We start from the raw sequence: 13,019 nt of genomic DNA, 5'->3' as shown, positions 1-13,019 counted from the left end.
AAGTACCCATTGACTTTCAGCGTCGCCAAGCTTCATTGCACTACGCGCGACGCTTTTCCTTCATGTCTAGACAAGATCTGCTACAACAGCCTGGCAGAACGATCAACTGTACGAGTATGGGAACAACTAGGCGTCATAACGTATATGACGGCACATGTTAAACTGAAACAAGAATTACTTAAATGGGGCAGCCATTCATTCTTTACGTGGTCATCTCTTCTTTTTAGTGCATAATGTCATGTTCACCCGTTGCCTATCATCATCATCTCAATGTATCTCTGTCGGTAGATCCCAATGTGTACTAGACTATAGATATCACGAATTTATGACTCTGATAAAGCGCTAAGCTAGAGATCTTGCGTGCATGCGATCTATGGTGATCAGTTTCGCGCTAAAGCCTCAAGGGTGACTTTCGTGTGAAGTACGCCCAATAAATCGCCTGGCATCCTCCCGCCGACTTCGCTGAGGATTTGGATCCAGGGACAAAGGGCGCGACGACTGCTATGCGCATTTGCTCGCGACGAGCCGAATCAGCAGAGGTCCGCCTCTGAGGAGGAAAAGAGTGTCGAAGCAGAGGTTCCTTTCGAAAGCCAAGAATCCGGCAGAGCTTCGCTGTCGGCTTCAGAAAGCAGAAGTCGGCGCTACTCTCATTGTGCCCTACAACAGTGCGATGACCTATCGCTTTATACGCAATCTCCACGGATTCCACGGCCTCAGCATACTAATCATGCAGGCAAAAAAACGCACTTGCCGAAGCTGCGAAAAACCACTTGCGACCGGAATCCGCAAAGACCGAAGGTATGTTTGTCACGGGATTTGCAATGGCGTTGTTGGCGGTTTGCTCGCCCTGTAATGCGGGTGTGGCTTGGCTGGGTCAAGACGTCGCGGCAAGGTGTGAGCTGCACTGGGCAAGCGCGCTTTCGGCCGGATTTTCGACGGCGGATATGCTTGGCTGGGTGTGATTTGTGTGGATGTGCGTTTCGATGCGTGGTGGTGTTGACGACGATGAGGGGCAGGGGGTGAAACGCGTCTCGTGTCGTTGAGGCGGGTGGCGTTGCAGGGTGAGACGGGATGGGCGATATATGTCAGCATGGGTTAGTAAGGGAGACGGAACTTTGCGATATGTATGAATTACTGTATGTATTGAACTGGATATGTGTTGAAAGCCCGAAGAACGGCTAGCGGCCGCTTCGCTAGTAACGAGATGAACGCCTGGAAATGCTACGACCCCACCATTGACACGACGCGTCGCTCAAACCAAGTTACCCCGAGCGTCCTGCTCTCGCTCGATTGCTTCGAACAGACTCTTGAAGTTACCCGCGCCAAACCCATCGAAGTTGTTCCTCTGGATAATCTCAATGAACACCGTTGGCCGATCCATCAAATGCTTTGTGAAAAGCTGCAGCAGGTAACCGCCCTCATCAAAGTCAATCAAGATATCCAAGCTCTTCAACACCTCAAAGTCCTCGTTAAGCTTGAGCCCCGACTTCTTTAGCCGCATCTTCATAGAATCATAGTAAGTCTCAGGCACCTTGATAAACTCCACGCCCCTCGCTTTCAGATTGGTAATGTCGCGAACAATGTTATCAGTCCGTAGCGCGATATGCTGAACACCAGGGCCACCGTAGAAGTCAACATACTCCTCAATCTGGCTCTGCTTCTTGCCCTTGGCAGGCTCATTGATAGGCATCTTGACCACATCATTCGGCGAGCTCATAACAATACTCTTGAGCGCCGAGTACTCAGTGCAAATGTCCTTGTCGTCGACGCTCCAGAAGCGGTGGAAACCAAGCACCTTCTCGTAGTATTCGCATGCGCTTTCCATCTCGTCCCAGTCTTGGTTGCCGACGCAGTGGTCGATGGCTTCGAGCTTGACTTGGGGTAGGTACTTTTGGAGGGGGTCGGCGGAGGTGGATTCGGGGCGGTAGCCGGGGAGGAAGATGCCGGCGTAGTTGTTCTTTTGGATGAGCGTGTGGGTTGTGTCGCCGTATGTGCGGATGGTGGCGAGGCGGACGGTGCCGTGGCTGTCGGAGATGTCGTGGGGGGCTGAGATGGTGGCGGCGCCTGATGAGACGGCGGCGGAGTATATGGCGTCTACGTTGTCGACTTCGAAGGCGACGTCTGGGTTGACAAGTCAGCAAGAGTTCTCAGTCGTTGTAGAAGGTCATCACGTACCTTTGACGGCATCACCATGACGCTCTTGATGCTCATGGATCTCTCGTAGAAGCTGCTCATCCTCTTTGCTGAATCTTGAGCCCTGCTCTAGGCACCTCAAGGGCGATGTGAGGATGAAAGTCACCTTGCCGTTCCGGATGACATGGGATGCGGTCGTTCTTGATCCAGTCTCTAGTCCGCGGTATGCAACACGCTCAAAGCCCATACGTGATACGTAGAACGAAGCTGCTTGTTTGGCGTTACCGACATACCAGTGCACATGGTGGTAGCCTTGGTATGAAGAGACATCGGAAGGGGTGGCAGCGGAATGTCGTGGCGATGCCGGTGGGGAGATAGCAGCGGGCGCCATTGTGAAAGTGATTTGGAAGCAGGAACGAACAGTTGAATAACTGGGGTATAGTTGAAAGTACTCAGATCTCTGGCTAGCAAGTAATAAAGCAGTGCTGCGAAGTGTAGTGAACTGCCCACTAGGCACCGATGCGCAGCCATTCTTTATCTTCTACCGTTCTGCATCCACTTCCCTTCTCGAACCGATATCCGATCATTCTTCCTAGCAATTACCATATTCAATCCAGGTAGCGTCATTTACTTGGTTATGCCGAGCTCACGTGCACTGGCCGCCAGAAGAAAGCAAGTGTTGTCCGCCGCTTTCCGCCAATGAATGATCCGCCTGCATCCGCCGTAAGAACGACGCGTCGCAGTCGTGTGGTTGTAGCAAGCTCTCGGCGAGCGATCTGCGTCAGATCGCGATTATGATGTATCCGACTAGTTGCGCATATCCTGATACCGAGGCTGTGTGGTTGTGATGTACGATGTTGCGTGTAGGAAGAGTGTTGGTCGGTCGCCTCTGTGTTGCGGCTTTGCGGGCCAGCCGGCAATTCCCTGGCGAGGCTGCCCTCCATGAATTCACAACCATGCGACTTCACCACCATCAAGCACAATATGATCACTTTTTTATCTGACTTGATGCGCTTTAGCAGCTCTAAACTTGAGCTTGTTCATAGCTATAAAAAAAAATCAACATGGACATGGAGAATCACGAGATGCTGTTCACGTCCATCCGCGCATAGGCCGAGCCAGACAGCCTTGCGCGAGCCGCGTTCCGCAGCCTACCAGATCTTTGCCGTGGAATTCCGCAGCCTAAGCCGAGTGAAAGAACGTGACATGCAACATCGGGATGATCAAAATGGCTTTCACGTGAAAGACCTTGCATGTTCTCTCGCTGAGTCCACATGCCAACCCTCTTCAACCACCTTCAAAAAAGATTGCAATTCCTACGTAGCCAAACCACTGCTTCAAGAAAGCCATCTATCCCACGACCAAACCCAACACAACAATGGCAGTAACCCTCCCCAACACGTCCCTATCCGCAAACGACGCACGCATCCTCAACGCGCTCTTCGACCCAGAAACCCTCCCTTCCTCCGTCGGCCAACAAAAAGACATATCCTCATCAATCGACCCATCACTACCCGCCCATCCCATTATCCCAGACACACAGCTCACCGTACTTGAGCGCCAACAAAGCGAAATCATAGGCCGCATATCCAGCACATCAAGCGTCAGCGACATAGACTCTGCGATCAAAGAACTGAATGCGGTGGTGGAGCAGTGGCCAGAGTACGCAGGCGCGTGGGTGAACCGTGCCATGGTACGGCGGATGAAGCTTGAGGCTGCTTTGGAAGAGGGAAAGACTATTTTTGGGACTGCGAATGAGACATCGGGGTCAAACACTGAGGCTGTGTTCGCCGATCTCGCGCAGGCGATCAAGCTTTCCTCCACAGCTTCCACATCAACACCGGCCGTATCGCTACATGCTGCGAAGATCTTACGAACAGCATATTCGCATCGCGCGTATCTTTATCTCAAAGCCGTGGAATCTGAAGTGCGGTTACATGGTATGACGAAATCGGAGTTGGAGGAGCAAGCGAGTAAAGATTTTGCGGCTGCGGCAAGGTATGGCGATGAAGTGGCGAGGGAGATGAGTGTTAGGACGAATCCGTATAAGAAGATGTGTGGAGTTATTGTGAGGGATGCGCTGAGAGAGGAGATGGGCATGAATGCGTCGGGTTGATAGGAATAACTACAACAGACCACTGGGCGTCGCTCGCTACGCCACATGTTGTGGTTTGCTGCTAGAGACATGATCCACATATCTTCTTATTCGCTCTTACACAGAAGCTAGCCTCTTCGGAGCTGAGGCGCTACGCTATCGGCAAGCGCCCGGGACATGTTTCTGCAAGCAAACATCGATCTTATCTGTGTATGCGATGCGGCACGGTTTCGCGAATCTTAAGCGGCACATCATCGCTCACCGATAAGGCTCTATCTGCATACTCAATCTTCAAACATTCCCTGGTCGCTACCCTACGGCTCAGCATATCATTCTCTCATATCTATCTATCATGTCCCTGAAGACGACCATATCCATATTTGTCATTTGCATGGCGCCGCTCTTCCTCGTCTACTTTGTAGTAGGTGGAATCTACATGCTGGAACTCGACAAGACTACCTACGTCAGCGAAAAGCCAGAATCCTATGCACCCGCAGAGCTCAAAAGTTATATGGTACTATGCGTGGCATGCGCGGCAGCTTGGATAGTGCTATCGATATATACCGCGATGTTTGGCGGAAGGAAAGGAGCCGAGGAATACGCGGGCCGGAAGACCATGGTTGAGGATGTCGGACAGCGTGACGAGGGAGGAACGGAATGGTTCGATATCAATCTACTGAAGAACGATTCGGAAGTGGATGAGGAGGACGAGAAGCAGCTCCACTTTTTCGACAATGACGATGGTATCGGCGATGTCAGTTTTGGGGGCGGAAGTAGCGAAGACAACATCGGAAAGAAGTCTTTGGGAAACGCAAGTGGTTTGGGATGATACATGTTGCAGTGAAGTTGGTGTGAGATGGGCTGGACAATAAGATTGAGAAGGATTAATGGATAACTCAGGGAAAAGTCGTATATCGAGGTCACTAACACTCGCTCCCACAATCCGCCACATACCCTTCCTCATCCACCAGCCTATCCCATCCATGAAACTCCTCGCAAGTTTCGGTCCTCGCAGCGCAATGAGGAATGATGTAATCGCATGCTTGAAGCGCGTTGCTCACGCAGCTATCATGATTGTCGACGCGCATGTGGTAGATGGACATGAATGTCATAAGCCATATGATCTTGAAGGGTTTACGGATAGGGAGTAGAACGAGACCTGAGCAGGACAGCGCTAGGAGGACGAAATCGGGCGATGAGTATGATAACATAGAGGCTTGACGGTTGGGAAGGCGAAGTGTTGGCTTTGAAGGTGTAGTGATGGTATGGTATATCGGCTACGGTGGTGTCAAGTTTGCTGGTCCTCTTCGAGGTTTGATTGCTTTTGGAATGGATGGCACGAGAAAGTACTAATACAAATGATGTGTTGCTTATTCTCTTTCTGAATCTTGCCAACACAATCTCTTCTGGTGAGACCGAGAAGAATCTCCAGGCAGACTCTCTGCACTTGTGTACTTCTCCACACCCCCACCCCATCCACCTCACCCACCACCCCTACATAGGCAAGTTCCAAATAAAATCCAACGTCCCATCATCAAACCCCTGAAACCCCCCCTGCAACCCCCCATCCAGCCCAAACGGCGCCATCGCCGGATCAAAAGGCAGCGCCAACCAATCATCATCCGGCATATCAGGCATGAGCCCCGTTACGTTCTCCGCTAAGCTGGACAAACTAGACTGGCCCGCGTTGTGGTTATTCAAGAACGCCATACCCTCTGTTGCAGATGCGGATGCGGCGTGCGAAGTATCATGAGAGGTGTTATGAGGTGTGGACGTTGCGCGCGAGGGCAGACGGGGTGGACGGGAGGACACGACGAAGGATTCGCGGAGGCGGGCGACGTGCAGGTCGAGGAGGGTGGCGTAGCGGGATGCGAGGTGCATGTCGTCGAGGGTACCTAAGATGCCGTGTAAGTGACCGCAGAGCGACATGTGAGTTCTTGGGAAAGGTGGACTTACTAGCACGAAGAGCCCTGATCGCCGCATCCAGAATATCCAAACAGCTCTGCAACTTCGCATTCCGACTCCCCAAACTCAACCCTTTGATCAGGTAAATTGAGCTAGTCGTTATCCGCAAGAAGATCCTGACAGGCGAGTACCGCAGCGCCCCTGTTTCAGAAAGCTGACAGACCTTTTGCAGGATCTGGCAGCTTCCGTCGACGACTTCTTGAATGAAGTCGTAGTCTCGCGGCTCGAGGTTGAAGGGAAGGTTATCTTCCTGCGGCACATCGGGATCGGTTTCTGCGAGTGTACGTTCGACGACAGCTTGCATACCGAGCGAGTTGGTGTAGATGCGGACGTATTGGTATTCGATGTGGAGCATATCGTGAAGCCCGACTTTGAGCTTGCAGGGATCGAGGTACTTCTTCCGCCATGATACGAGCAGTGGCTGGAAGTGTTCGAGCAGCCCGATGTATCGGCCAGTGCGTAGTAAGCTGCGTGTTGTGGCGGTGTTTGGGTAGATGGTGTCTGAGATTGAGCGCGCGAGCTTGGTGAGTTCGACCCATGCGCTCATGAAGGACTGCCATTGCTCGACCGCACCGGTTGCAGAGTCGACTGGTATCTTCTCCATCAGAGCATGATTAAGGCTTTGAGGGATCATCGATGTGCAACCGAGCCTCCATGAAAGCTGTTCGAGCAGAACATATAGTAGCTTCCGAGCTCTAATTCTTCGTAAGATGAGGTACTCAGTGGTGAACTTTGGGTAAGACACTTGGTCCTTGTCGATCCTAGCGTTGTCTTCGAAGAGACCCAGTTCTTGTGCCAGTGACAGCGCGCAGCCCATCAACATCCATGACATACGGTCGGAGCGCTTTGCAGGCTCAATGACATCTTCAAGCCATCGGTTGGATGTTACATCTCCTTCCAACAGCTTCGCGCCTTCTTCGGTGGTGTTGTTCGCGCCGATCATGAGCTCGCAATCCCAGCCATCAGCAGCTGTGGGGAAATGCAGCGCGCGAGGATGCCACTCCGATAGCAAGAGAAGCGCCTCTATAGATCCAATGGTCCGACTCTGTGCTTTCGATGGCTTGACCTGCCCAAGCATGATCTTCATGATGAAGCGCTGGCACTGCTCCCAAAGCCTGTCATGCACAAAGTAACCTCTGGATGCGCCGCCTACACCAGGAAGAATGTTATACCTAGACGAGATCATAAGTATAGTAGTGCACAAGAATGGATCCAGCGCAATCAGCGTATAATGATTCTCATGATGAGAGTAAAACTCTCCCAGTATCGGCGACAACGGTGAGCAGTTCTTGAAGAACAGATCCACGTAGGTAACCGCCTCATGTGCGGAGAACCAGCCCATCTGCACGAACCGACACGACGTCCACGTCTTGAGCGTCTCTGGTGACGGGGTGGACATCTGCACCGGCTGCGCTCTGAAGGTATGGAATGGCGACGACGGAACACCCTCATAGCCCGATGGCCCCGACCTAGGAGTCTCATATGCTTGCGACCCAGACTGTTCCTGGCTATCGATAGCATCGCGATGGTGCGCAGCTTCAAAAAGCAGATTCAACGCATCGCTCCCACTCGACACCACCGTCCGCATCACCGAATGCGCAAGATCCGGCTGCGAAGACGAGATCCTGCGAAGATGCCCATGAGGTGACTGAAACTCAGCGCGATTCGTGCCGTTGACATGCGGACTAGTCCCCGGCGTGAAACCATGCGTCGATATGGACGACCTATGAGCTGGCGAGGGCTGCACGTTTGGCGCAGGATTTGACTGAGGGCGATCATAAACAGCCTCATCGTCTTCCTCGCCCTCACGCGCCGCTTCCCCCGGTTTACGTCTCTTAACCCAGCTTCTCTCGGAGCGAAACACACACTCGCGCATCTCCCGCTTGCATCGCTGACATGGTGGCTTCAGTTCACCACCGTCTGGCCCGGTTCCCAAGATGCACTTAGCCTTGCGTTGCCGGCAATTGATGCAAGCCTTGTATGCGCGCTTGAAATCCTCGGGGTGGGTCCGCTTTTTGCTTGCAGAGGCCGAATTGGCATCTTGCTGGCCTGTGCCAGTAGCGGAGTCGTCCATGGTAATGGGATAAAAGTTATAGATGATAGGGTGATACAACGGATGGCGCAGGAATTGGTGGTGGGCGGAAGCCCGGGTATGACTGGGTTTTGCGCCTCGGGTATCGGCGGCCTGGTGGCGGGCTTATTCTGCAGCCGCCTGCGCCCTACGAGGTAAGAATGACGGACGTTTCGTGCGAAGCTGCTTACATGATGTTTTGAGCAGGATCGTTCCGTCGTGGTACTTGCACGCGAAGGGAATGCATATGTATTGGAGGCTACAGTTGCTGCTGCATTGAGATGGCACTCGTAGTGGCCGGCTATTAGTGGGGATCTGAGCAAGCATCGGGAAGGGGCAAGCATGCACTCGGCAATCACGATCGATTGTAAATCATTTACCATGAGGTGCTATCGGGAGCTTACTTACTAGGCTGTACCCGTAACGCCGCTTGTCTGCGCCAAAGCAAGTCCTGGTCGATTCTCAGTATCTTCATCTTGTTATTAGCCACAACTCGTCCGATCGCTCAATCTCAGAGGCTTTGATCCGCGCGAGGATGATTCTATATCAGGGAGGCAGTATTGCTACACCTAGAGAGTACAATAGAAAAGTAATAAGAAACTAAAGGTATATTATATGTGCGAGGGCGTTAAAGGGCGCTTAAAGGGTTAAAATAGATAGTACTGTAGTCGCGATGTGTGCGATGAACGGTTGTATGGTAGCGATGCCACACCTATCGACATTTCTTCCCACATGGGAACGAGCTTCAGTCATACAGACCTTCTGGAAAAGCGTAACATACTCCTAGCTAAGCGCGCGCTGGCATATAAGCGTACGCAACTTCTATCACCCTGCTTTCCTGCCATCCCACTCAGCAATCGGAAGTGTCGATCCACCAAAACCCCGACTATCTACTCGCAGAGTCTTGTCCACAACGGCAAGTTCAGGCGCGCCACGCACTTCTTGATCCATACTACAGGCCACCGGAAGATCCGCACCACATCTCATAATCTGCTCCACGTTCAGAGCTCTTGCTCTTCGTTTGTAAAGCAGGAATATCCCCAGTAAGATGAGACCGACCCCGAGTATAGCACCAAGCGCTGCCCCGGCTATAACGCCAGAGCTCAAGCCATTCTGAGGAGAAAAGACAGAATGCGTTGAGGTTGATGGTTTCGTTTCAGTGGCACTGGAGTGATCGGGACTTTGGTCACCGGAAGGACGACGAGACGTTGACTGTGATGCACGATTCGAAGTCGGGGGGCTAAACGTCGAGCTTCTGGATCCTGTGCTGGTGTTGGATGGCACGCTAGTTTTAGTGCTAGACGTATCAGGTACAGCAGTAGCTGGTAGCGGTGGTGTAGGTAGGAGTGCAGTAGTAGCTGGTCGCGGTGGTGTAGGTAGGTCCGAGGGGTGAACGCAATCAGCTTGATTAGCCACATCAGTGACACAAAACATGCCTGGCGGGCAACAGAACCAGTCGCCGAAGCCACAGGGGTTCAGGCAGTCCTGCCTCTTCAGCTCGTGGATGGGTACTTCAATCCGTAGTGCTATGACGACGGGGCATGCGAGTGAGCCAAACGAGATGAGGAGCTGGAGGAGCTGCATGTTGGCGCCGGGAATGGAGAAGGGATTCGAATTTCTCGTTGAGCAGCCCTCAATAAGTATCGATCAAGGCTGAGATACACTATCCTGTGTCGAGCTATGTCTTGCATACCTGCCAACTTGGCACCTCAAGGCTGAGGCAAGGCTGAGGAGACATTCATATTATGGCGGAGAGACGGGCGGAATGTCGAAGCTCTCGAGGGCCTCTCCGCGCACTTGGCGAGCTGTTCAAACCAGCCATATCTCGTGATACTGTTGCTCTGGTACCGCTCCTTTTGTTCCACCCACTAACTTCTTCATCCCTCAAACCATCAAGACCGTCGCGACAACAACACCAACTCCCACAACACCATACCAACTCCCCCCGACTCTTGCACCCGCATCCGTCGTCGTTGAAGCCGGCGCATCAGATGCATCAGCATCAGTCGACGCCGTCGGCTCCGCGCTAGTAGTCGATGCCGTCAATCCCACATCACTCGATTCCGTACTCGCATCAGCACTCTGCGCAACACTCTCGAACAACGCGCTGGTCGACGTTGTAGCACCACTCGCGCCCCCAATCTCCGTCTCAGACACCGAAGAAGAAGGTGTCACGCTCGTGATCTGCGTTGACATCGATGTCGTCGTCACAGTAGCGGAATCCGTGCTAACCACCACCGTCGGCGTCATAGCAATAAGATCCGTGCTGACCACCAGCGTCAATGTTGAATTGACAGAGTTAGGAACCTCGCAAAGCGCTTGATTTTCCTCGTTGGTCATGCAAATTTCGTCGCCGGTACAGCACAATTGGGCGGCGTAGCCGCATGCTGTGCCGCTGTCGCATGTCTGCGCTGACGTAGCACTGAGGAAGGCGAGGAGAACTGGTATTGCTGGTATTGGGAGAGTGAAGCGCATGGTTGGCAGGTGCTGGATGGTGGTGGTTTGGGTAGGAAGGTGGTCGCGTCTTGTTGTTTGTTGGGGTGCGGTCTTGCTGAATCCTTCTGTCGGCTAAGCTAACCTCATCTTCTGTTTCTCGTATTACAGATGTTGGACCTCAGTCCGCGTGGTCAGCTACTTCTCATCGTTTCTACGCGCATCACGACAAATACTAGCAAGGAAAATTTAAGTCGTGATGGAAATCGGACAACGTGTCTCATGATCGCTACTTTACCTCGACGCAGCACCACCACCGCTATCTCTAAGCCAACGCAACCTCCTTCCTCTGCGCCTTCCTCTCCTCAATCCCCTCCCTCCACTCCCTCCCCTTAACCGCCGTCAACCACGTCGCCCCCGCCCCCGCCACCAGAAACCCCGCGCTGATTGTCGAGAACCAACCCACGCCAATGGCTCTGACAGCAGGAAGACAAGCAGCCGACCCCGCAGCAGCAAACATATACCGCATAAAATAATTCCCCGCCACAACCTCCGCACTCCTCCCCTGCATAACATCAAGACAATACGTATTCAGACTCGGAAAACAAAACAACTGAGCCACACCCTGCAGAAACATCATAACAACCGGCAGCGCGATGCCGCCAACGCGCTTTTCGACGCTCCACCCGTAGATGAGCATGCAAGCGGGTATGACGCCGCCGAGGAAGAAGACGCAAGAGCGGAGTCTGTCTTCGGAGACGCGGTGGCCGCGTTTTTGGATGTATTTTTTGACGATGTGGTCGGCGTAGCGGCCGCCGAAGAAGGTGCCGAGGAGGTAGCCGCAGCCGGGCGCGATGTAGAAGAGGCCGGATTGGAGGGGGGATTGGAGGTTGAAGCGGGGGTTTAGGACGTAGCGGATTGGGGTTAGGAGGGAGTACATGTTCCAGACTAGGGAACTGGACGCCAGTGCTGTGAGAAGAATGTTTGGGTACCGGTATAGTTTCACAACGCGGAAAGGGTTTAGCCACTGCCACATTTTGTGGGCGCGTTGTGCAGCGGGGAGGCCGACGAGTTCATCGGCGCGCTTTTTGTGGATGGTTTCGGGTTGCAGGAAGAAGCAGAAGAGGGTTGCGGCGCCGGCGAGGGCGGTCTGCAGCCAGAAGATGTCGCGCCAGGAACGGAATGTTACGATGATACCGCCGATGAACGGGCCGAGGGCGGGACCGATGAGGGTGCCGGAGAGGAACCAGCCTAGGGCGGTTGCGCGTTCGGTCTGTGGGGGGTGTTAGTAGGGGAGGTGATGGGGGTGAGGGAGTGTAGTCTTGAAGTGTGTGAGAGCTGTGATGGGCGCCTGTGGCATACGCCGCTCTCCTACTTGATCTGGAAGTAAACACAAACGTCTGAAAAAGGATGTACATACCGGCTTATATATATCCCCAATAACTGCACTACCAATTACAAGGAAAGCCGTGCCTTGAAAAGCAGTGAGGATCCTGAATACGAAGAAAGAAGCCAGGTTGGGAGCCAGCGCCGTCCCAATCGAAAACGCAGTAAACAACCCAGCGCTCACAACACTGACCCACTTCCTACCATATATATTCCCATACGGGCCATAGAAACAAGGCGACAACCCCATAAACAGCATATACAAAGCGTTCGACACATTGATAATACTCCCATCCGTATCAAACGTCTCCGCTACTTCAGGAACAGCAGACAACACCGTGGTACTCGAGATCGGAGCCAGGAAACTGCAAAAAGAGACTACGGCTACAATGACCATTTTGCGGCGCTCGGTGAATTTGTTGTAGATGACGTCGTTGTCGCCCGTGGCGATGTACTGGACGTTGGCCATGTCGTGGTGGCTGACGGAAGAGACTGTGCGTTGGAGTTGGAGACGGTCTTGGTCGGCTTCGTTACTGCGTGGTTGAGGGATGATGGATGCGTATTCGGTCGTCTTTTCAGGTTCGGTGGAGGAGGTGTTGGTGTGTGGGTGTTGGCCAGCGGGTGCTGAGGAGGATGTGGAAGAGAGTGCCATTCTGTGTACTCATAGAAGGCGAGATGGAAGAGTGGATACTGGTTTTGGTGAAGGAGTCGGGAAGGGACTCGTGCTGCTGGTTAGAGTGTTTGCAGCGACATTCGTGTTATTGGAGAGTGGAGAGGAGAGAGAGCAAGTGACGAGAGACGTTAGATATGTTCACGATTAGAGTACATGTTGGGTTATCTTCGTGCATTAGCGCTCCTGCAACGGCTTCATATCCGCGGGTGGAGACTTGTCGCTGCCCAAGGAGCGTCTTTTCCGTGAAGATTTTCGCGTATATG

General features: G+C 53.0%; 5 protein-coding genes across 5 annotated transcripts; 2 read left to right on the top strand and 3 right to left on the bottom strand.

The window, feature by feature from the left end:
• Positions 1–1,252: 1,252 nt before the first annotated feature.
• On the bottom strand, positions 1,253–2,524 carry J4E93_010247 (uncharacterized protein; the record flags this gene model as incomplete). Its single annotated transcript, XM_049348132.1, has 2 exons — positions 1,253–2,121; positions 2,176–2,524. The coding sequence occupies 2 exons, from the start codon at positions 2,522–2,524 to the stop codon at positions 1,253–1,255; spliced, it is 1,218 nt and encodes a 405-aa protein (XP_049194666.1).
• Positions 2,525–3,511: 987 nt separating this feature from the next.
• Positions 3,512–4,249, top strand: J4E93_010246 (uncharacterized protein; the record flags this gene model as incomplete). The annotated part of the gene is made up of 1 exon (XM_049348131.1): positions 3,512–4,249. The coding sequence occupies one exon, from the start codon at positions 3,512–3,514 to the stop codon at positions 4,247–4,249; it is 738 nt and encodes a 245-aa protein (XP_049194665.1).
• Positions 4,250–4,619: 370 nt separating this feature from the next.
• J4E93_010245 (uncharacterized protein) lies at positions 4,620–5,057 on the top strand (the record flags this gene model as incomplete). Its single annotated transcript, XM_049348130.1, has 1 exon — positions 4,620–5,057. The coding sequence occupies one exon, from the start codon at positions 4,620–4,622 to the stop codon at positions 5,055–5,057; it is 438 nt and encodes a 145-aa protein (XP_049194664.1).
• A 930-nt stretch (positions 5,058–5,987) lies between these two features.
• On the bottom strand, positions 5,988–7,645 carry J4E93_010244 (uncharacterized protein; the record flags this gene model as incomplete). Its single annotated transcript, XM_049348129.1, has 2 exons — positions 5,988–7,601; positions 7,640–7,645. The coding sequence occupies 2 exons, from the start codon at positions 7,643–7,645 to the stop codon at positions 5,988–5,990; spliced, it is 1,620 nt and encodes a 539-aa protein (XP_049194663.1).
• A 3,377-nt stretch (positions 7,646–11,022) lies between these two features.
• Positions 11,023–12,735, bottom strand: J4E93_010243 (uncharacterized protein; the record flags this gene model as incomplete). Its single annotated transcript, XM_049348128.1, has 3 exons — positions 11,023–11,970; positions 12,118–12,140; positions 12,288–12,735. 3 exons carry the CDS (start codon positions 12,733–12,735, stop codon positions 11,023–11,025), a joined length of 1,419 nt encoding a protein of 472 aa, XP_049194662.1.
• Positions 12,736–13,019: the final 284 nt, after the last annotated feature.

Source organism: Alternaria ventricosa, assembly GCF_023758065.1.
Source record: "Alternaria ventricosa strain BMP 2768 chromosome Unknown scaffold_28, whole genome shotgun sequence".
NCBI lineage: Eukaryota > Fungi > Ascomycota > Dothideomycetes > Pleosporales > Pleosporaceae > Alternaria > Alternaria ventricosa.
Note: the sequence above shows the minus strand (reverse complement) of the source record. Positions and strands in the feature narration are given on the sequence as shown.